The sequence below is a fragment of the Neofelis nebulosa genome, chromosome 12 (assembly GCF_028018385.1).
Source record: "Neofelis nebulosa isolate mNeoNeb1 chromosome 12, mNeoNeb1.pri, whole genome shotgun sequence".
Taxonomy (NCBI): domain Eukaryota; kingdom Metazoa; phylum Chordata; class Mammalia; order Carnivora; family Felidae; genus Neofelis; species Neofelis nebulosa.
This window is the reverse complement of record NC_080793.1, coordinates 32,332,690-32,358,034: the sequence shown is the minus strand read 5'-3', so window position 1 is coordinate 32,358,034 and position 25,345 is coordinate 32,332,690. Positions and strand designations below refer to the sequence as shown.

General features: G+C 35.9%; 1 protein-coding gene across 1 annotated transcript in view; it reads right to left on the bottom strand.

The window, feature by feature from the left end:
* The window catches only part of TEX10 (testis expressed 10), a 62,513-nt gene that overhangs the window by 7,929 nt on the left and 29,239 nt on the right, over positions 1-25,345 (bottom strand). The window contains exons 6-12 of the mRNA XM_058694769.1: positions 20,783-21,021; positions 19,891-20,026; positions 18,143-18,318; positions 16,424-16,601; positions 11,596-11,684; positions 9,867-10,000; positions 659-739 (exon numbers count right to left, since the gene is read on the bottom strand). Of these exons, the coding sequence (XP_058550752.1) occupies positions 659-739; positions 9,867-10,000; positions 11,596-11,684; positions 16,424-16,601; positions 18,143-18,318; positions 19,891-20,026; positions 20,783-21,021 (1,033 nt within the window). The remainder of the gene's footprint in view (positions 1-658; positions 740-9,866; positions 10,001-11,595; positions 11,685-16,423; positions 16,602-18,142; positions 18,319-19,890; positions 20,027-20,782; positions 21,022-25,345) is intronic.

The following is a 25,345-nucleotide window of genomic DNA, read 5'->3' as shown; positions in this document are numbered from 1 at the left end:
TATTTTTAATTTTTTTTTTTAACGTTTTATTTATTTTTGAGACAGAGACAGAGCATGAATGGGGGAGGGGCAGAGAGAGAGGGAGACACAGAATCGGAAGCAGGCTCCAGGCTCTGAGCCATCAGCCCAGAGCCCAACGCGGGGCTCGAACTCACGGACCGCGAGATCGTGACCTGAGCCGAAGTCGGACACCCAACCAACTGAGCCACCCAGGCGCCCCCCTGAGGTATAATTTTAAAGCCCTTCATTGCAGGGGTGCCTGGGTGGCTCAGTTGGTTAAACATCTGACTCAATTTTGGCTCAGGTCATGATCCTGTGGTTTGTAAGATCAAGCCCCTTGTTGGGCTCTGAGCTGACAGCACGGGGCTTGCTTGGGATTCTCTCTCTGCCCCTCCCTTGTGCGTGCTCTCTCCCAAATAAACTTTTTTTTTTTTTTTTTTTTTTTTTTTTTTTTAAGGCCCTTCATTGCAGATGTAGAAAGTAGGGTCCTGGAAAAGGGGGATTTTCCCAAGGTCAGAAGTAATTAGTAACAGCCAAGAAAAACATCAAGCTTCTTAGTCTAGACACTCTCTCCTTGCCTATGGCAAACCCACTCTTAACCAAGGATTCTCTACGCTTTTTTAAGTAGGAACAAAAAAAATTTTTTAAGTATATTTACCAAATGCTTACTGATGGCACTCTGCAGGATGTCAAAACTCTGGCTTCGGGCAGGGATAACCAATAAACTGTGACAAACTGTCTGTCAGAAAAGGAGAAAACCAGTAACCAAATCAGGATCAAATCAGTTCTATAGACTTTTTTTTAACCTACTCACCCTATATACAACAGGACACTTAAAAAAAAAAATGACTTTTTTTCCTAATTTAAATTTTAGTTTACAAGAGCAACACTGGTTTCGGGAATAGAATTCAGTGATTCATCACCTACATACAACATCTAACGCTCCCTCTGACAACCCATAGTTTGTTCTCTATCATTAAAGAATCTCCTGCAGTTTGTTTTCTTCTCTCTTTCTTCCCCCTTCCCATATGTTCATCTGTTTTGTTTCTTAAATTCCACACGAGTGAAATCATATGGTATTGGTCTTTCTCTGATTATTTCGCTTAGCATAATACATTCCAGCTCCATCCACATCGTTGCAAATGGAAAGATTCCATTCTTTTTAATGGCTGAGTAATATTCCATTGTTTATCTATACCACATCTTCCCTATCTTCTTTATCTGTTCACCAGTCAATGGACATTTTTGGGCTCTCTCCATAGTTTGGCTATTGATAATGCTGCTATAAACATTGGGGTGCATGTACCCCTTCAAATTTGTATTTCTGTATCCTTTAGATAAATACCTAATAGTGCAATTGCTGGATCATAACATAGTTCTAATTTTAGTTTCTTGAAAATAATGACTTTGAAGATGCAAGTATCAAAGGTCAATCAATCACATCTCATATATGGGCTAATTTTCCAAACAACTCATTATTTAAACATTTACTAAGCACTGAACTAGTCCTATTAGGTACCAGGTACAGGAATGAAAGACTGAGAAACTCTTCTCACAGCCCTAAAAGAGTAGCTTCAATCTACCAAAGTAAAGACTATTTCTATTAATAAGTGCTACAACAGAAAAATCTGAATGATGTGAACAAAGGACTGAAAAGCCTTTTTCCCATTTGGTGAGAAAACATACAATAGAAAAACACTTATGATCCAGAAAATACTAATACCCTGTTCAAATTAATAGAACACTGCCTCCTATTCCCCAAAAGTAAGAGAACAGTCCACAGGAAAAGAAGAAAAATATAAGGGAAGTGAGAGTCAAATCCTTAGTATTTTTAATTTTCTAAGTTCTCAAGGAAACACGAGGAGGGAAGCCAACATCAAGTCCTTCAGAGACTTCATTACACCATCCCAGAAGCTGAGGGGAGTGCCAAAAGTGAAATATGTGAAAAGAATCACATTAGAAAGACAAAGAAAAGACTGGTGGAAAAGAAGAATATCAATCTAGAAAGAGGACAGTCCAGCTAAATTTAAGGGAATGGTCAGTCAACTCTGAAAAAAATCAATAGCTCTATGCATTATTTCCCTGGAAAACCTCTTGTAAATTAGTACCACCCAGAGTTTACACATGGCAATTTTTCTTCTCTTTTATGCTTATAAGTAACAATGTAAACAACGTATTTCTAATACCATCTTCCTACTCAAAAACAAGCAGTGAATATTTTCATTAATAAAAGGTAAATTGCAATTGAAAAGGCCCATTCAGGGTGCCTGGGTGGCTCGAGCATCTGACTCTTGGTTTCAGCTCAAGTCATGAGCTCATGGTTCCTGAGTTCGAGCCCCACGTCAGGCCCCACACTGACAGAGCAAATCCTGCTTTCGATTCTCTCTCCCCTGCTGACTGTCCTCTGCTTGCTTGCAAGCAAGCTCTCTCTCTGGCCTGCCCACCCTGCTCATGGATGCATGAATGAGCACTAACTAAAAAAAAAACAAAACAACAAAATAAAGGCTCATTCCCAATAAATAACCATTTAATCCCTTCCCTTCCACCACCCCTTCCCTTCCTGAACAATTCAGTTCTAAAGCCACTGGGTGGGGCTGAGTTAGGTAAACAGCACTGGAATGGGTAGGAGAGCTGCAGTGGCCCAGAGAAAGCCATTCATGAATAAACAGAAGTAGACTGTCCCCACAGAGTTGGGAGTTCAAATGGAGTGAAGATGCCAGCATGGGGGAAAAAAAACAAAAACAAAAAAAAGAAGATGCCTGCATGGGAGAGGGATAGCACCAAAAGATCAATTATGGACAAAGAAATTGATCAAGTGAATTAAGTATAACGGAAACCAGGGTTCTTAACCTTCAGAAAAGGCAGGTACAAGAGGAAAAGAAGACAACTAGAATGAACCCTATAGTGTTAAATTCCTGATTTCTGTCCACCGACAGTCTGGGAACACCAGGGTCCAAAAGCAATGACCACACCCAGAGTCCTGAAGTTGGTTTCAAGATACCATTCTCCACTTAAAGGAAAATTGGGCCTCTTCGAAAAATACCTGATTGCAGGGCTGGGACAGTGAAAATCACGTATGAATCTAGAACAATCTGTGGTACAAGGAAGTAAAGAAGTACTCAGAAAAAAATGAGTACACGTCAGAAGAACAAAGAAACCACTATATTCTATAGTGACCCACTGAATAGGAAACCATATTAACACAAATTAATAAACAGACTAATAAAAATGACTGGGACATTAACACTGTTTCAAAGTATCTCCTCATAAATCATTACTAATTACAAAGGGGAAAAAGTAAACAGTGGAAAAGTAGACAGACAGCACTTAATCAAGTAATCAAAGTGAGTATCTAATGGGACAAATCAAAACCATGCACCACCTGGCAGGATGCAGTCAGAAAACCACAGCATCACTTGTGTCATATTCCTACCAAATTCATATAGCCTGAATCTAACCATGAGGGAACATAAATCCAAATGGGAGGAAAATTTTACACAGTAACTGTCCCAATGTACTTCAAAGTGTCAAGGTCAATGAAAGACAAAGACTGAGGAACTTTACCAAATTGAAGGAAACAAAACAGATATTACAAGTAAATACAATGAACACTTTGGGGTGCATAAGAACATTACTGAGAGGTACTGACTGGGTGGCTTAGTCAGTTGAAGGTCTGACTCTTGATTTCAGCTCAGGTCATGATTCCAGGGTCGTGGAATCAAGCCCTGCGTCAGCTGCTTAGGATTCTCTCTCTGCCCCTCTCCCCTGCTCTAAAATTAAAAATCAACTAATTTAAAAAAGAACAATGTTGAGGGGGCACCTGGCTGGTTCAGTTGGTAGTGCATGCTATTTTTTTTTTAATTTATTTTTGAGAGAGAGAGAGAGAACAAACAAGCAGGGGAGGGACAGAGAGAGGGAGACACAAAATCCCAAGCAGGCTCCAGGCTCTGAACCGTCACAGCACACAGCCCGATGCAGGGCTCAAACCCATGAACTGTGAGATCATGACCTGAGCCACATGAGTCAGACACTCAACTGACTGAACCACGCAGGCGCCCCAGTGCATACTACTCTTGCTATCAGTGTCATGAGTAAGTTAGGGGGGCCTGAGTGGCTCAGTCACTTAAGCATCCGACTCCTGATTTTGGCTCAGGTCATGATCTCACGGTTCATGGATTTGAGCCCTGCATTAGGCTCTGTGCTGACAGTGTGAAGCCTGTTTAGGATTCTCTGTCTCCCTCTTCTCTGTCCCTCCCCTGCTTGCTCTCGCTCTCTCAAAAATAAACAAACATTAAAAATAAAAAACAAAAAAACAGTAAGTCATTTTGTGGATATCAACAAATTGATCTTGAAGTTTATTTAAACAGGAAAAAGACCCAAAATAGCCAACACAATATTAAAGGAAAAGAATAAAGTTAAAGGACTGATATTACACAGCTTCATAAATTACAGTAAAGCTATGCTAATCAAGACACTGCAATATTGGTTAAAGAATAGACAAATAGATGAATGGAACAAAACAGAGAGCCCAGCAAGACAGACCCACATAGTCAAGTGATCTTTGACAATGGAGTCTTTTCAACAAATGGTGCTTTCACAATCCATCTACAAATAAATGAATCTAGACTCTTCACAAAAATTAACTCAGAGTGAATCATAACAGACCTATATGTAAAATACAAAATGCAAAACTGTAATGACTTAGAAGAAAAACCTAAACGACCTACACATGGTGATGACATTATAGATACAATACTGAAGGCACAATTCAGGAAAGAAACAAAGAAGCTGGACTTCATTAAAATTAAAAAATTTTTCTCTGCAAAAGATAATGTCAAGAGTATGAAAAGACAAGCCATAGACTGGGAGAAAATCTTTGCAAAAATATATCTGATAAAGAATTGTTAACCAAAATATTCAAAGAGCACTTAAAACTCGAAAAGAAAACAACCCAATTAACAAATGGGCCAAAGACCATAATAGATACCTCACCAAAGAAGACATGGCAAATAAACATATGAAAAGATGCTCCACATCACAGGTTATCAAGGAAATCAAAATTAAATAATGAGATGCTACATACTTATTACAACAGCCTGAATTCAAAACACTGACACCAAATGCTGGCAAGGATCTGGAGCAACAGAAACTCATCCACTGCTGATAAGATTGCAAAATGGTACAACCACTTTGGAAGACAATTTCTTACAAATTAAACACACTCTGACCATATAATCCAGCAATGGCTCTCCCTGGTATTCACCCAAAGCAGTTAAACACATGTCCACACAAAAACTACACACGGATGTGTATAAACCTATATACACAGTTTTATGCATAATTATCAAAATGTGGAAGCAACAAAGATGTCCTTCAGCAGGTAAACAGATAAACTGGTACATCCAATGTAATATTATTCAGCAATAAAAAGAAATGAGCTATGAAGCCATGAAAAAACAAGGAGGAATCTTAAATGAGTATTATGAAGTGAAAGAAGCCAATCTAAAAAAGGCAATATACTGCATACTCCCAAATGTATGACATTTTGGAAAAGGTAAAACTACAGACAGTGAAAACAAACAAACACCTGTGGTTGTCAGGGGTTGGGGGACATGGAGAATGAACAGTCAGAGCACAGAGGATATCAGGGTAGTAAAGACACTCGTATGAGATCATACTGATGGATATGTGGCATTATACATTTGTCCAGATCCATAAAATATGTAACACCAAGAGTAAACCATAATGTATATTGTGGACTTTGGGTAATTATATCAACATAGAATCATTAATTATAACAAATATACCACTCTGGTGGGGGATGTTGATAAGGGACAAGGTTATGCAAATGTGGGGGAAGGGATTATACGGGGAAACACCTTTTCCTTCCCTTCAATTTTTCTGTGAAATTAGAACTGCTCTAAAAGAAATCTTAATTTTTAAAAAATCTTTAATATTTAAATAGCACATTAGATAATGCAGGAAAGATCAGTGAACTTGAAGATACAGCATACTTTCTCAAGAGATGGCAAAAAAAGGTTAAAGAGTCTCAAAGGTCTACAGGACAATGTCAAGTGGTCTAACATACAAGTAAATTAAGTCCCAAAGAAGGGAACCAAAACATCTTTTGAAGGAATGAGTGACATTTTTTTCCCCAAAACAATAAACTATAAACCTAGTAAAACATTCAGCAAATACCAAGCTTAAAAAAAAAAAATTAAGAAAGTAACACCAAGGCATTAATTAATACAATCAAACTGCTGAAGAAAGTGGTAAAAAGATTATCTTGACAACATGTAGGAAGAAAAAAGCATATAGAGGTAAACAAAAAACATTACATACAGAAAAACATAAGAATGACCTCACATATCATTACACATTATATTATGGTATAAAGTAGTATAGTTTGAAGGTAGGCTGTATTAAGTTAAAGAGCAAACACCTAAAAACAAAACAAAGAGGCATAGCTAATATGCCAAAGCAGAGGTAAAATGGAATGCTAAAAATACTCAAACTACGAAAGCAATGAATCATGGTATCTTACTGCAATGCAATACTATACAGCAAGGAAAACAATGAATTACTGCTTACACATTAACATAGATACCTTTAAGAATACACTGAATAAAAAGAAAATTACTAAAAAATGTTTCACTTGTAAACACGTAAAACTCAACAATATAGTTTGGAGTTACATGCTAATTACAATAAAACTGTGAAGAAACAAAAATATGATAAAATTAAAGACAGTGTTACTCTGAAGGGAAAGGGACACAGGGGTTTCAAAAATAAAAATGTTCTTATTTCTTAAGCTGAATTTATATATTATAATTATTATTATTCTGAGCTTATCCATGTTAAAAAACATTCTTTTACAACTAATCAGTATTTTGTAAATGACAATTAACATTAACCTTAAAACCTTTCATTGGCTCTGGAGTAGAAATCTCCATTTCTAAAAGGTATCTGCACAGAGATTCCTGTTCTCTTTTTGATCGTTCCCTGTTAATTATAGTTTCCATCATTAACAGGAAGGTCATACAACTCTTCCTTTAGTGCTCAGAAAGAATAATAACAAAGATACAAGTGAAAATGACAAGATCTAGGTTAGCATATAAAGGATATTACTTCTTTAAAAAAAAAAAAAATGACAATATATTTAGTCATTTGTGAAGACAGAAGATATCTGAAAGAACACGTTTACTTAGAAACCGGGGAGGAAAAATGGGTAGTTGACAGGGAGTGGAAGAAGACTTTTTTACTATTATCCTCTGTTCTGAATTGTATTTTGTGAATACCTACTCAAAAAAAAAAAAAAAAAAAAAAAAGTCTGATTTGAAAAAGAATCACTTTGGCTTAAACAGATGAAACTACAAAACAACTGAGCGATCCCAGTCCTAATAACTTGTTCAAATGAAATAATTAGAAAAATAAATGTTTACATTAAGGATGTCAAAACTATGTGTATGTCAAATATTTTCACATGAAAAGGCCAACTTAAATAATAAAATTTACCCAAAAGAAAACTGGAATCTTCACTTAAGTTCACAAACTAAAAATGAGACTTTCAGATTTTTCCTAATTATGTCTTAACATTTCAAAGACAGCAACCTTGAAGTTTAATGCACGTCCTTGAGAAATGTTCACTTCAGAAATACAGCTGATAACATTTTCATGACAATTTTATTTTGGCTTTACACAGATGATGTGCTTATGAAAAATTTAAATAATCAGATAAAGGCTATATGACTTGTCCAAGTTACCAAACTAGACACTGGTAAATCTATGCCTGGAATCTGGAGCCCAATAATCCCATACAGTGTTTTCTCCAATACGTCATGATGGTTTACATACATTAATTTCAGTCTGTCCTTTAAAACTACTCTTACTACTGTTGGCAAGCCCAATCCCTCCAATCTAATATTCAAGGCCTTAACCTCAGGAGATCTATCTTAGCTCTCTTCATTTACTATGAAGATAAAATTTCAGATGTTAAACCAATTCATTATTTCTTTTCACTTTTTTAAAATCCAGTATTGTTGGAGAACATACATATAAACATAGTACCAGGCATTAGGGCAATAAAGTGAAGATAAATTCACTGGCATACCTAAGAATTGTAATCAGAGTCAAACAATGCAAAGTGAAAAGTGTATATAAATCTATAAAAGGTACTGTCTTAACAGATGGGAAAATATTAAGCATATTGAGAATAGAATAAAAGAAGTAAATAATAGATCAGCTGAGTAAAATCAATTGTTACAGCAACAAAATAGAAAAGTAGGATGTAACTTGAATCTAGAGACTACCCTGTTGAATGACAAAGAGGTTTAAAAAAAAAAAAAAAAAGCTTTTGGACTAGCTATTATAAGCTTTAAGGAAAGACTGTATTAGTCAGTGTTCTCACCAAGGGCCTTCCAAATCATTAAAAGAAACTAGCCAGCAGAGAACATAACCTGAGAATTTGCAAAAAAGGTTCAAACCAAAATTACTTGGGATGATATTAGTACATTCTTACTGCATAAGCATTTTTCATGTAGGAAATAAAAAAATGAAAAAACAAATAATAGAAATTATTATAGAAATGTTTTAGAGAATCAAAACCTTATATCAATGTTTATGTTTTTGCATATTTAGCTTACATATCTGTAACATGTAAGACAATTTATTCTGTTACAGTAAAAGATCAGCCTAATAATGCCAATTTAAAACTTATGATTTTAATTTGATTTTTACTATAAGCAGTACCAAAGCCTAAGTTATTAAGATTTATTATATTTATAGGGGCGCCTGGGTGGCTCAGTCAGTTGAGCATCCAACTCTTGACTTTGGCACAGGTCTCGATCTCATGGTTCAGGAGTTCAAGCCCCATGGCAGGCTCTGTGCCATCAGTGCACAGCCTGCTTGGAATTCTCTGTCTCCTTCCCTCTCTGCCCTGCCCCTACTCATTCTTTCTCAAAATAAATAAATAAAGTATTAAAATAACTTTTTTATGGTTTATCGTATTTTATAAAGCTTAATTTGCTCTATATTTAATATTTTAACATTTGTGAAGGTTTATCAGAAAACTGAATTACTTGATGGGGCACCGGAGTGGCTCAGTTGGTTAAGCATCTAACTCTTGATTTCGCTCAGGTAATGATCTCACAGTGCACGAGTTCGAGCCCCATACTGGGCTCTGCGCCGATGATGCGGAACCTCTTGGGATTCTCTCCTTCCCTCTCTCTCTGCCCCTCACCCGCTCGTGCTCATGCTCTCTCTCTCTCAAAATAAACTTTAAACAAAGGTTAAATGGTTTAAAATTTTAACTAAGTTTATAAAAGGATAATCAAAGTCCCATTTTAAAAGACTGCTTAAAGTTACTGTATTTATCTTAAAAATAAGATTTGTAGGTTGAACTTTAAAACTTAATGAAAAACAAGGCTTTAAATTATCTTTAACATACTATGTACTAATTCTCAAAACCAAAAGAATTGAATAATCTTGTTTTTAAAAAATGTCACCTTCAAAGATACCAAATCCAAGTAGTTCTACACATCCTTCAAGACTTAAGTCAAATTCTCCCTTTTCATAGAAGCATCTATCCTATCCATTCTATACTAGATAAAAGAAAATAAATTTATCTCCACCATTCAGACTGCTAATTTATTCTGTTCTAGTAGTGCAACCAGTAATGAAAAACACTCCTCTTTTAGAAACATATATCTCCTATCCAAGATAAGTGCTCTCAAAATGTGGATCATTTCTTATACTACTCTTTATCTCTGAAAGGATCTCCTACAAGGCAATCCTAATATATAGTAACTATTGGTAGTTGGTGAACAGAATTTTAATAATCATAAGTTTCTTTTTAAATGCACTATTACCTCTGTAACATCCCAATGATGTAAAAACTGATCCAAGTCAGTAAGGTAAAGAAGCACAGGGGAAAGCTGTGTCTGGATGACGTGAGGAACTCCTCGAAGACTCTGAAGCCAAGTCAACTCCTCTTTTGAAAACCCTAATTTAGGTACAAAGAAAGTTAATTTAAAAAAATAAATCACAAAGCAAATGACATTCTTATTTTTAAAAAACAGACATGTACCTTCAAGTTTAAATTCTTTAGCTACTCTGCTTTCTCTGCATTTCTGCTTTTCACATATTTTAAAAAACGAATTGCTAGCAATGGAGGCAGTAAAATTCCTATTAATTATGTACACAAAGGATGTGATCTGACCCAATACATGATGCAGCAACAAGTTAAGTTTTACCCCTTACACTGGGAACCATACCACTTTTACTTTAAAAAATGTGAAAGGCATAAGCTTTTCCATTAATGGCAGGTTTAAAAAAGCAAATCAACAAGTAAAATGATATACTGCTTCATATGTATACTATCTATATATTTTTTTGTGTAATAGCCCTTCAAATGTTTTAACCAACTGAGCCACCCAGGAGCTCTAATAGCCCTTCAAATGTTTTAAAACTCTCCCTCCTAAACCCTTCCGGATTTTTTTTTTTTTTTTGATAATACATGTGTAGTTCTTCCAACTACACTTTATACAGCAAAATTTCTGATCCTCTTACCACCCCTATTACATACACTTGGTCTGACCTACATAGACAACTTGACAGTATCTCCTGACAGTGCTCAGAAGGATCAGAATACCAGCGTTGTGGCCTGCTTTGATGTTCAAATCACTGTATTTCCATGACATTAAGCTTAAAGAGTCACCATCTAGTTTGATGGCCACATCACAGTACTGACTCCTAATGAGCTTTCTAAAACCACTAACCCTTTTGACTGGTACCACTATTAAAACATAAAATCCCTGCCTTCTATCTCAAATGGGTACATCCAAAACTATCAAATAAACACTCATTTATCCGTGTATGTAATATTTATCTTGGATTCAGCCATTATCAGCACTTGTCAAGTTTTTTCTGGAGTATCTTAACCTATTCATTAAATCTCCTAAATTTTAAGCCTTCAGAAAATGTCAAAGAATGTCATCTTTATCCTCCAAATATACAACAGAAATGTTGAAACAGTACAATCATTTAAAACAAAAGTAATAATACTTACACATCTAACTTATTTGTAGATTCATTTTACTAATTTTGCTTTTGAGCAATGGAATGTAGAAAATGGCTAACTGAAATCTGATGTACTTACTATCAAGTTGAACATTTTAAACATTTTTAAAATGGATATTCTGCTCATCAACTTTTTAAAGTATGCAATGAGGTTTGCACCTGACTATCTGAAAGAGTCAAGTATGTCCAACTCACTGTAAAACAAGATAATCAAGTTGAGAAATTAGACTTAGAAATAAATGAAAATATAATCACGTGACATTCAAATCATCTCCAGAGTATTTGTACTCTGAGAGATTTAAACATGAATCATGTATATCCCTGCCTCAAAAGCCTGACACTGGAGAATACAAATATTCCTTCAAAGATCCCCACTTATTAGCCATAAAAATCATTTCAAGGTAAATAGATTATTTACCATCTTCAAAACTTAGAACCAAACAGATAAGACAGTAAATCTTAGGACAACTTTTATACCAGATTTTTCCTTTTCTTAATTTGTCAGGTGAATGTCTTTACCTGTAAGTGTTGAAAATAAGAAGCTGAAATAGTCCACATCACTCATCAACCAGTCTTTAGCTGAATACTTCCATCCAGAAAATGATGATCTATAACAAACAATAGGAGAATTATTACCAGAGGTGCCCAACTTGGAAGACTTTGAAAAACAGCACAATACATAACTATTTTTCTTTATTGAAAACAAATCTGCACTAATAACTTAAAAACCCATAGTATATATTCACTTTAAATATAAGGGCTCAAGTACCAGAATATAGGAAGTTCAACTTCTAACATACTTATGCAAAATATCCATGAAAAAGCATAACTGATCCATATATATGGTATAAATTAGAAAATTTCCATGCCATTTGAAAATCAGATTCCAAGGAGCCAAGATGAAGCTTTGCTTTTCAGTAGCAGGTTTGGCTGCTACTTGATTTTCATAAAGTCTTACCTTGCTTACTTAAATGAGCTAAGTTTAAACAAGCTCATTTCCTAACTAAGCAAAAAGTATCTTAGTTAGGCAAAGAATATTCCATGTAAAGTCATTCTAGGATAATCATATGTTCCTATACTGTGCAAAGCTATAACTGGGTCTACGTCATAATAGCACAGCTAAGTATTCATGGTATACTTAGGCGAATAGCTAAATGTAAAGCAGCTTCTCATTAAATGAGGATTATGTGGTTCCTGGTAGGGGATCAGTTTCCAGTGATTCCTTTAAAAACTCTCTTCAAGTTAAGGCTAAGGGAAAAGACAACAAATGTTAGTCTCAGATATGGCCAAAAAAAAAGGGGGGGGGGGGTGCTGAGAATGATCAGATCCAACAAGCTGAGGCTACAAATTTTTTCAGTTATCTGAATAAATGTCAGACAAAATTGGGCATTTCTAATTCAACTAGAAGCACTTAATTTACTGTTACAATAGCTAATATTTATTACCATTCTTTAAATTTGGGCAGTTAAAATAATGGAAACACCCTTTTTTATTATTCCCACAATAAGCAAAAGACTTATGGGAGGAGTAACAAAAACTGAGAGGTTATTTTAAAAAACCAGAAATGCACAATGGGAAAGAGTACAAAATGGTAATTAGAAAACAAACTAATATGCTTTTGAACCCAGTGAAAACAGAAAGCAACTGTGCCATCCAGTGGCTAAAAAAGGTAGCAAAATCCATTTAAGAGACTGCTTTCAACAAATGACAAGCAATATATCATACTGCCCTTAAAATTATGATGACCATATATACTGTCAAAGCCAGAACACTTGTGAGGTAAGCTGGGACAAAAGAACTAAACTGAAACTGTTCCTGACAGAGGAGGTCATGTATTTTACCCTACTTAAAAATCAGGCCAAATTTCTTAGTCCCAAATTTCTCCCTTGTCAGATTTTTCTCTAACAGTGTGGATTCTCTCCACATTTAGGTCTTATGTTTCCCAATCCAGCTGTAAATAAACTAGGGGCAGAAAGGATAAGGAATGAGCAAAGGTAAGGGGGAAAACGCAAGGAGAATGGTATGGGGGGGGAGGGGGAGTCAAACTCTAAAAGACTTTAAGTGGGTGATAAAAATGAGATAGGGGCAACAACTCTAATTGCACTTTTAAAAAGATGAATACCAACAGTTTTTAGCTGATGGGTTTTTCACATATGGAACAAACTATTCTTTGGGGTTAACTCTCTTGGATAAAGACAAACAGGACATCAGAACTACAAAACCTAAAAGAACCTGATCTCATAATACACTTAGTGTAACAGACAAAAATCAGAATTAAAGCAATATTTAAGGAAAATTAATCTGGCAAAAGTGCAAAAGTTAGATGGAATATTGTAACAGTGCAGGTGGAAGATTATGAAAAGCAACTGGCTTGTGTATAGTCATAGTTGAGGACAGAAGGGGGTATTTTGAAAAGAAAACCAGATATGAAATAACCCAGTGTATGTCTGAGGGAAACAAACATTATTGTTAAATTCTGAATCTAGGAAGTGATATAATGATGTCACTGGCCTAAGAAAGTTCAGAAGTCCAGGGGTGCCTGGGTGGCGCAGTCGGTTAAGCGTCCGACTTCAGCCAGGTCACGATCTCGCGGTCCGTGAGTTCGAGCCCCGCGTCAGGCTCTGGGCTGATGGCTCGGAGCCTGGAGCCTGTTTCCAATTCTGTGTCTCCCTCTCTCTCTGCCCCTCCCCCGTTCATGCTCTGTCTCTCTCTGTCCCAAAAATAAATAAAAAACGTTGAAAAAAAAAAAAAATTTAAGAAAGTTCAGAAGTCCTAATTTTGTATTATTTTTTTAAAAAGAGATTCATCTGGGGGCGCCTGGGTGGCGCAGTCGGTTAAGCGTCCGACTTCAGCCAGGTCACGATCTCGCGGCCCGTGAGTTCGAGCCCCGCGTCAGGCTCTGGGCTGATGGCTCGGAGCCTGGAGCCTGTTTCTGATTCTGTGTCTCCCTCTCTCTCTGCCCCTCCCCCGTTCATGTTCTGTCTCTCTCTGTCCCAAAAATAAATAAAAAGCGTTGAAAAAAAAAATTTAAAAAAAAAAAAAAAAAAAAAAAAGAGATTCATCTGAAAAAAAAAAAAAAAGAGAGAGATTCATCTGAATGGGAACAATACATCTACAGAGAGAGAAGTCTACTAACAAGACTCTGCTAAAAAACAGAATTTAACTTGGTGGATTTTTAACTATATTGACAATATGCTTTTAATTTGGTGATTATGAATCCCAACTATTTGTAAATATATTTTCTCAATAGTTACCACAAATCTCCACAAAAAGAAAAAAAAAAAATTGAAAACATCCTTGGCAAAAGTTATCAAGTCAATCATAACTGATATTGATAAAGATATAAACACAGCTTCCAAAGAGAATTAGTTTCAAGAAGTGTTCAAAAACTGATTTTAAGTCAACGTGAAAACAGATCCTTCACCAGTTGTATCAAAGGAACAGAGTGCCCTCTACTGGAAGTTAATAAACAAAACCACTTCAGTAACAAAAAGAAATCAAATTTAATTTTTTTAAAGGCCTGTTAAATAACTGCTTACTAGACGAGGATTTTTTTCCCTTAGAAAGAAAAACACTGAAACTAATATATGCTTAAAGCACTTAAAGGTAAGACCAAGTCCCTCTAATGCACATGCACACAGAAGAAATAAAAGAGTGAATTTCACATATAAACAAATACATTGCCGAGAGCTCTCTTCTGCTAGCTAAAAAGAAAGGTAAATCACACTTTAGGTGACTGATTCCAAGATATGTCTTATAATAGTAAGAGGTGAGTGTCAAACAAGCTAAAGGAAGTCTACCAATAAAGTGAGCTACTCCTATTTAACCAGGATAGAGGATCTGTATTGTACAAGTCACAAGGAAGTTAATAGTCTTTAAACTTTTCAGGTACCACCTAGATTTCAATTTCTCCCTAAAACCATATTAGAGCCTGCCTATGAGCCACAATCAATAATAAATCTTACTGAACACTAAAAATATTATGCCTAATGATACAAACACAAGGTGTTTAAGGATACTTTGAATACCTACAATATGAAACACTATTATAAAACATTTAAGAGTAAAATGATGCAGCCACTGTGGAACACGTTACAGCAGTTCCTCGAAGAATTAAACAGAGAATTACCATGTGACCCAACAATTCCACTTCTGGGTATATAGCCAAAAGAATTTAAAGCAAGGACTCAAACAGATATCTGTACACCAATGATCACAGCAGCATTATTCACAAAAGCTAGAAGATGGAAACAACCAAGTTTCCATCAAGGGAAAAATAAACAAAATGTAGTATATACATATACTGGAACATTAAGTCAACCTTAAAAAGGAAATTCTGATACATGATACGATGTGGATGTACCTTGAAGAGTTATGCTGAGTGAAATAAGCAAGACACAAAAGGTCATATATAGTATGATTCCATTTATATGAGGTACTTAGAATACTCAAAATCATGAAGGGGCATCTGGGTGGCTCAGTCGGTTAAGAGTCTGACTTTGGCTCAGATCATGATCTCACAGTTCAGTTTGTGAGTTCAAGCCCCACGCTGGACTCTGTGCTGACAGACTGAAGCCTGGAGCCTGCTTTGGATTCTGTATCTCCCTCTCTCTGCCCCTCCCCATCGCGTGATCTCTCTCTCTCTCTCTCTCTCTCAAAAATAAACATTAATTAATTTATTTTATCATGAAGATAGAACAGTGGTTACTAAGGGCCGGGGGGGGGGGGGGGGGGGGGATGACGAGTTACTGTTTAACGCATGCAGAGTTTCAGTTTGGAATGATAAAAGAGTTGTGGAGATGGACAGCGGTGCTGGCTGCACAACAATATGAAAGTACTTAATGCCACTGCACAGTTTTAACTGTATACTTAAAACCGGTTAAAATGGTTAAGTTTTATGTTATGTACATTTAACCACAGACACACAAAAAGAAATTTCAACTGATTCCTCGCCCGAGTCACAAACATATTTATTTCACCAGCTACGTTAAATTTGGAGGTCCCTGAAAAGAAGGTCTGTATCACAATGTCATTAACACCAAAGGTTTTATTTAAGCACAGTACTCTCACCTGCCACTGAACCCTTACTACAGGCTTTTGAGAATTTAAAATCTGTACATTATGTACAAATTATAGATAATTTCTATCTATACAAATCACTAAAAAACTTGAAACAGTCTTACTCCAGTGAACTTTATCTAGCAATAATAGGATGAAGAGTTTTAAATGCTGCATTAAGAGCAAATGAAGTTAGTAGCAGTATAAGCCTTCTGTAATTTACACACTGCCAGTAAAAGGCATGGGAGAAAAGACTATATACTTAAAATATAGCTCACTTGGATGCTACCTCATGTGCAGTATCCCGATAAGCATGGCAGCCAAACTTGAACTGAGTCTTCCCATAATACAGCAACGACTTAACCGAGAAAGTAAATCAGCAGGCAGACTTGGTAGAAAATATACAAGCTGGACCAAACGCTGCTGAGAGTCTGCTGGAAGAACCACCACAGTGCCTTCTTGTGGATCTAGTGGGGTAGGTAACACATATTAAAGTCAACTATAAAAGATATACAGAGATTAAATTAGTAAAGCAGATTGAGTGCTTGCTTACTTTTTACTGTATTAAACTGAATTTCAACTTATCATCTACATAAAAAAGTTTTATCATAAAGTATATGTAGGACTAAACTATTTTCTAAAGTAAAACAATGAACATCATTAAAGATATATTTATTTAACACTGTAATAATTCCACAACATCCAAGTGTCAATGTCTGAAATAATAACTTTGATGGGGTAAAGGGATTGAACCAAAGTAAAACGGTAAAAAAACAAGCGCTTTTGCTAAACAGTGACAATTACAATATCAACCTAATTTAAAGCAGAAGACATCTACATATAAGCAGTACTGAAAAAAAAAAGACTTAAAACTATAACCCAAAAAGGATGGAAGCAAACCAAATGTCCATCACTTAATGAATGGGTAAATATAAGTGACAGATTCATAGAGTGGAATACTAGTACTCAGCAAAAAAAAAAAAAAAAAAAAAAAAAAAAGTACAGATACATGCACACTAAATATGCATGTATACTGCCAACAGTACATTAAGTGAAAATAGCCAGATTCAAAAGGCTCTACATTATATAATTCCATTTATAACAAATGTCCAGAACAGGCAAATCCGTAGAGACAGGAAAGTAGATTGGTGGTTGCCAGGAGCTGGGGAAGGACTACTAATGGGTTTAATTTCTTTTTGGGGTGATAAAAATATTCTGGAATCAGACAGTGGTGACTGCACAACTTTGGGAATATGTTAAAAACACTGAAATATACATTGTAAAAGGACAAATTTTATGGTTTGTGAATTACATCTCAATAATAAATACATATTACATATATGTAATACCTCCCAATATGCTTTTATTGGTATTTTTGCTTAAAATATAAAATAGTTCCAAGGATGAATAAAAAAGTATAAATATATAGAAGTCATACAAAATATCCTTTATGATTAATTTGCTGCCAAAGCTTCAAAGGAATTTTTTTTAAATACCTGATCAGTTTTGAATTTGTAAACAGCATGTGGCTGAAAAGACAATTTAAGAATCCAAGAAGCATCTACAACCATTAACCTTCTAAAAGTATCCTAATAAAAAATACTTACTATTGAAAATGAATTTACTATTTGATATTTTGTTCTGGCACTTTAACCATGGTGTGAATAATTTATAATAATTCAAAGGAAAGGCAAACCTAAAGAGTTCCGCTTACAAACTTCTTTCCCAGGGGTGCCTGGGTGGCTCAGTCCGTTAAGCAGCCGACTTCGGCTCAGGTCATGATCTCACAGCTTGTGTGTTTGAGCCCCACATGGCTCTGTACTGAAAGCTCAGAGCCTGGAGCCTGCTTCAGATTCTGTCTCCCTCTCTCTCTGCCCCACCCCCGCTCACACTCTGTCTCTCTCTCCTTCAAAAATAAATAAACATTAAAAAAAAATTTTTTTTTTTAAAGAAACTTCTTTCCTAATGCAGGGTAGATCAATGGTTACCTACACAGTTAAACTCTTACCATAGATTCGGAGAGCAGAAGCTTGTAAACTTTTTAGTAATTCTTTATTTGCTCGTGCTGCTGCAGTATGGATGATATCAATAAGCTGTGTTGACAGCTCAGGATTTCGGGAGCCAAGATGAGCAAGCTGCAATGGTAAACCAGCCAGCCAACGGGATAACACCTTACTACGATATCTAAGAAACACCAAGGAAGAACAAAATAAAGTATAAAGACAAGAGAAATAAGTTTAAACAAACAAACAAAAAAAATTTTTAACTTAAATATACCACAGAGTGACATTATTATCTACCAAGAACACATGTACTCATTTAAACATTTTAGAGTTTATAAGACCAGAAGCATCATTTATTCAGCTGTAGCATTTTCCAAGGTTTTAACCACTCACTTAAAAAGAGCATGCAATTTGGGGCACTATCTAAATTGCATGTTTATCTTCAAAAACAGACACTACTACTGCTCTTTGTGTTCTATTTATCCTTACAGTATTAGCTGTTATACTAACTCAATAATGCATTCAATGTAGGGTGCTCTCACACTAAATGGTTTCAAACCTGTGTTATTTTAGTTCTTCAGTATACAGTTGACCTTTGAACAATATGGTTTTGAACTGCGTGGGTCTGCTTACATGCAGGTTTTTTTCAATAAATATACTGGAAATTTTTTTTGTGAAAACCTCACAAACTGCACACCCTAGAAACACTGAAAGCATTAAGCTAGGTATTATTGTAAGAATGCAATATATAACATATATAACATACAAAATATGTTTATCAACTTATCGGTAAGACTTCTAGTCAACAGTAGGCTATTAGTAGTTAAGTTCTGAGGGAGTCAAAAGTTACATACAGTTTTTCAACTGTAATGGGGAGGGGGGTCAGTGTCCCTAATCCCCACACTGTTCAAGGATCAACTGTACTTATACTTGCTAAAGCTCCAATGTCTCTTCACTCAGGCAACGGCAATCACTTTTGCTGTACCCCAAGAGCTTAGTGAATTAAGCATGACCTTTGCTGTCAGACCTAAACTTAAGTCTCAGCTCTGTTCCCCATTAATTATAGGACACTCACCAACTTATTAAACTAAGCTTCAGTTTCCTCCTACAAAACGAAAGTAACAGTATCTACACCTCAAAGTAGGAATATGAGATTTAGATAAATTATGAAAAGCACCCAGCTTCTACTAAAGACTCAAATATGTTTCAACAACTACCTACATATGCTCAGGTATCCCCAAACCTTATCTTCTACCTAAACACATCTTCCTGACTTCCAAACTATATCTCAAATTCACCGTATCAAAAAATTAATTCCTTAGTTCTACTCTTTGTGTTATCCATCTCAACTGATAGCACCAAACTAAGCCGGAAACTTTTTCATCTTCTATCGTCTTCATTCTTACACCATATGCCCCAATATGCCACTAATAGCTAATAGTTCAACCTCCATAGTTTTTACAGAAAGCAAAAGAAAAAGTTGAGGCTGCTATAGGTTACTCCAACTGACCTTAAGTTGTAAGTGGACAAGTGGAACTATAAGCTCAAAGAGGCTTTTATCTGCTGGTGGTGCACATAAAGATTACTGGCACTACTATGCATGTTTCTATATACAATTTTATATCTTTTCTTATATGCAGCCAAACAAAATAAAAAGAATGAACATCTCCAAAGATTTTTACCACTCTAGTATCTTAAGTAGACTACAAAATAACTCCACCAAAAAAGAAAGGTAAAATAAATGAAACCTTACCTGACTCTGTAAGATCTCAGTTCTTCTTTTTGATAGATTTTACTGAAAAACTTTAGTAACAAAGTTCGAACTGGAAGGAGGAGGCCTCTCTGCTGATACAATGTATAAACTGCCTTGATGAGAGACTCTGTAGCCTCTAAATACAAAAACAACTGTATATTAATCAAAAATGTTTCTTCACCAGCTCCCAAATTCCTCTAAAAGCACAGAAGCACTTTACTTTGTTCCTATGACAAAGCAGATCTTAGTCACAAACTGATACTACCACTGAAGTCCAACAGTAATGAATTAATATAAAAGTCAGACTGCAACCTGAGACTACAGTGTAATTTTTGTAAGGGACAACAAACCTATGTAACGATGACAAAAACCAAGATATTAGAAAGATGAATAAGATGGGAACCAAACAGGAAAGCTTTGTTTTTGAATGAAAAGAATTCGTAAATCACACTAAAAATAGACTTTATGTGACATAACTTCAGGCTAGCAGAAAGGTAGAGACAGGCAGGATTCAACTCATTCTATATGGATAAAAGGTGAAAGTGCTCAATTTCTAATCAAACTAGACCAGAAAAGTGTATTTCTTTATCATTAGGCTCAACAGCATTCTGAAGTAATACCTACCTCCTTTTACTCAAGTCTGTAATCTACTAGAAATTTAATCATATTGCTTCACAGTGGACCTACTCACCTGAGAAAGAGATGCGCTGAGTATTAACCATTTCAGTGTTCAAGCAGATAGTCCATTTATAATTATACAAGCTAACTTTTAAGGTTTGAATGTAATTAACTTGTCTACATAAAACATGTGAAAGTCATCAATTCAAAGCTAGACCCTAATAGCATGCATAAGAGCTCCTCTCTTAAATAAGGACAAAGCAAGAACACCTACCTCTGTTAGGTTGTATCTGCATTAATCTCCATGATACTCCAAGCAATCTGTTTAGCTGCTTACTATTTAGCCTAAAGCCATCTTCAAGGGTCTTTGTCACAAATTTTCTTATCATTTCTATCCAGTTGGAATCCTTCTGTAAAGTTGAGGCATTTGCCAAGGAGACCATGATATCAGACAGCGTTAAATTCAGTAAGAGATGATCTACATTATTGGAGAGAATTGTGCAATGCTTGATGCTAAAAACAAACAAAGACAAATACATCTATAACATGTTATATCTACCACGCCTGCTTCACTTAGAATACTTAAAAATAATCTATCAATGGGTCAAAAAATATTTCCTTCTAAAATAAATTGCCAAGACAGGTATGGAGGCAAGGTTTAGGCCACTGTTTTGTAAATAAACCATTCCTTATAGAATTAAGGTTGTTAATAAGACACGAATTACAATGTATCCTGCTCAGTTAATTACCCAAGTTACTCTTTACACAAAAGGTCAAGGTCTTTGTAACAATGCTTGGTAATCCTAAATGCAATTTGGAGATAAGACTTGAGAACCTCAACATGCTTGAAGATTTTTTTAAAGCAGATACTTGTATTTGGATGTAGGTCACGGCAGATCCTGACTCTGCTTCTACCTCATCAACATAATCACTAATTTCTCCTGGCCACCATTTCCGTATGTGTGACAGGAGACTGATCCAGATAAGCAATGTTCTGAAACAACGTATATGATACACATATGAAAATCATTTTTCCCAGCCAAATAAGACATTTCTTTCAGACTTTGAAAGAAATTTCAAAAAAGATATCCCAAATACAGTACTTCAAAAAGAAAACTTGTGACTTAGACTATAAATCCCTATTTCAGAATATGGTATATTCAACAGCAGGCCCTATTTACTTCATGTTTAGAAAAATGTAAAGTTAATTAAAGTAAAAAAATCTCTCTGGGGTGCCTGGGTGGCTCAGTAGGTTAAGTGTCTGACTTCAGCTTAGGTCATGATCTCGCGGTTCATGGGTTCAAAAGCCCTAGGTCGGGCTCTGTGCTGACAGCTCAGAGCCTGGATCCTGCTTCTGATTATGCGTCTCTCTCTCTCTCTCTCTCTCTCTCTGCCCCTCCCCCACTCGTGCTCTGTCTCTGTCTCAGAAATAAACAAACACTTAAAAATTTAAAAAAAAAAGAAATCTGGTGCTATTAGAGCATCAAATGTAGGGTTAGGAATGACAAATGAGCTGGAAAGGTAAAATGGAACCACATTACAAAGAGTCTGGGAGGCTAAGGGCACTAAAATTAATTATGCAAGCATGACTGAAAACTTATTTCAGATGGGCGATTCTGTGGATGGAAAAGGAAAAATGAGAGTTACAAAACTATACACAGGGGCGCCTGGGTGGCTGTCAGTTCAGCATCTTACTCTTGATTTTGGCTCAGGTCATGATCTCACACTTCATGAGATGGAGCCTCGTGTCAGGCTCTGTGCTGACGGCACAGAGTCTGCTTGAGATTCTCTCCCTCTCTCTCTGCCCCTCTCCTGGGTGCATGTGCACGTGCTCTCTCTCAAAATAAATAAACATTAAAAAAAAATAAACATTTTAAAAAACTATAAACAAAGAAGCAACTGTATGGCTCTTGTAGCAATCTAGGCAAGAGATGACAAGTGCAAGAACCAGGGTCAATGCTGGGTATAGACTGGGAGAAGGCAGGACATTTAGAAAGAATAAAAATTAGCTGGATTTGAAGTCTGAAGTATATATATGTGTGTGAGTTTGGGGACAGTGGGATTTGGAGGAGTCAGAAGTTCCAGCATTGGTGACTGGATAAATGAAGTAGCAGAGATCCAGAAAATAAATATTACTTTTGATTATGTTGGGCTTGCAGTGTTTCTGGTATAAATCCAGGCAGAGATGGCCAACAGACAGCTCAATGTACAAGTTTGACAACAGAGACAAAAGTCCAAACTATTTAACAGATTACTCACATAACCACTCCTAGCTGCAAAAGAAGATGAGAAATCTAGTTTTTATTTTGCACAGTCATATTCCTTAACACTGGAAATTAAGAAAGGAATGAGAACTGGGACAGACAACTAGCAGTCTGTACCACAAACCCAAAATTTCTACAAGGTTTTTCGCCAAACGGCCCAGTGCCCAAAACCAAGGCACATTTTAACATTAATTTGACCACTCAAAACTCAACTGCCACATTTCTTCACAAGTAGAGCTTTCCAAGATCTACCATAAGTTTATCTCAAGCAGCGTAATTTATTACTGTCTGGAAGGTCTCAATGGACACTGCAAATTTGGGAGAATTCATTCTGCTCCTCCAATAATTTATACAAATTTTTAAGAGTAAATATACCAACCATCAATTCTATGAGGGAGGCAGACCACTGGGGATACTCCAATTTTCAATAATGATAAATGTAGGTAATCCCCTTCCTGAAAACAACTTTAAAACTAGATGAAATTTTTTAAAAACCTCAAAAGCAGGGGCACCTGGATGGCTCAGTTAAGTGCCCAACTCCTGACACTGGCTCACAGTGTGATCTCGTGGTCATGGAATCGAACCCAGTGTCGGGCTCCATGCTGACAGCACAGAGCCTGCTTGGGATTCTCTCTCTCTCTCCCTCTCTCTCTCTCTCTCTCTCTCTCTGCCCCTCTCTCCCACTTGTACTCTCTCTCTCTCTCAAAATAAATAAACATTAAAAAAACTCAAAAGCTCAAGAGCTAAGATAATAAACATTTACTGGGCCCAAAAAACCTAGGAAAAAAGCAAGATACTAGCACTCAAGGCTCTGTCCTTAGGGCAGCTGCCAATTCCAAAGAAAAAACTGCAAAACTGAAGTAACCTTTTAGTGGCCTCACAGGGAAAAGTCAAAGCCCAGGGCCTGCCAAACACCGGAACTTTCATGTTATCCAGGGTAAAGGTAAACCAGAAATAAAAACAGCTCTTAGATAAAACGTAATCCCAATTTTGCTTTCTACCACTGGTTTGAGTAACAATTCTTCCCAATTAGCTCTACAGAGTCAACACAATTCAAATCAAAATCCCAGCAAGCTACTTGTAGTTATCAATAAATTGATTCCGAAGTTTATATAGAAAGGCAAAAGACCTAAAACACCCAAGACAGAAGTAGAACAAAGCTGGAGGACTTATTCTACCCAATTTCAAGAGTTACCATATACAACTACAGTAACAAAGACAGCATGGAATTGGTGAAAGAACAGACACACGTAGGTTAATGGAACAAAGAGCTCCAAAATAGACCCGTAAAAATATAATCAACTCATCTCTGACAAAAGACCAAAGGCAACTCAGTGGAGAATGAAGTCTTTTCAACAAAAGGTGCTAGGAGCAAATGGACAAAAATTCTACAAATGAAAAACAAAAATTCAATGTATTTGTGTCTGAGCTCAGTTGAACAAAACTGAAGAATTAAAAGCTAGAACATAGGAGATTTAAGGAAAGAAAGAAAGAGAAAGAAAGAAAAAGAAAGAAGAAAGATGCAGTAAGTAAATCTAACATGTTAACATGTTTAATCAGTCTTTACAGGAAGAGAAATGTGACTGCAATTTTTTTTAAGATAATGAGAATTTATCAGATCTGTTTAAAGATATTCCAATCAAGATTTAAGATCTCAGATTTAAGTTCACTGAATCCCAAGGAGAATAAAAAATAAATAAAAAACAAAAACCCCACCTGGATACATCATTGTGAAACTGCAAAAAACAAAAAGAAAATTCATGGGGAGTGTGAATAGGAAGCTTTTAAAGTAACAACAGTTAGACTCATAGCTGACTTCTCAACAGAAAATGAAAATCTGCAGACAGTAAAGTGTTATTGTCAGTGTGCTTAAAGAAAACTGCCAAACCCAGAGTACTATGCTCTGCTCGAACACTCTTTAGAAATGAAAAATATGTATATGTATTTTTTAGACAAAACAATTAAGCAAAAATAACCTCCAGCAGATTCTGAATGGTCCCAGATAGATGGAAACAGACATATGAAAAAATGAGCATAAACATAGGAAATACATGGACAGAACTTAGGTGATGGATACAAGTTCTCCAAAATACTGATTTTGGTTTGAAACAAGCTCAAATTTTGTCACTGGCATAAATACTGTCAGCCGTTTTCTTGGAATTGATAGGCTCTTTGTTCATTTTGAGAAAATAACTGCCAAATATCCAAGTCTGAATCCACAGTTCGTCTGGTAGTCATTCTTTCAAGTTAAAATTATGTCCATCACAGAAAAATACTCCCAAGTAGAATAATCACAAAAGTGTACTTCCTTGAGACAACCATCATCCCATGGTATGCATTCAAATTACTTTACACACACTTTGTCACACTGAATATAAAAAAAATGTGTTCTCAAGGGTCATGACTTAACAAAATTAGTTTTTACTGCTTCATTAAGGACATTTTTAAGTGAGTGCATGGTGGTGAAGAATACGATGTTTTACTAGTACAGTTGGTGCCATTGCCCTAGTTCATGCTAAGACACCAGCAGTCCTATCCACCACTGCTTTTGTACCATCAGTGCAAATGTCAGA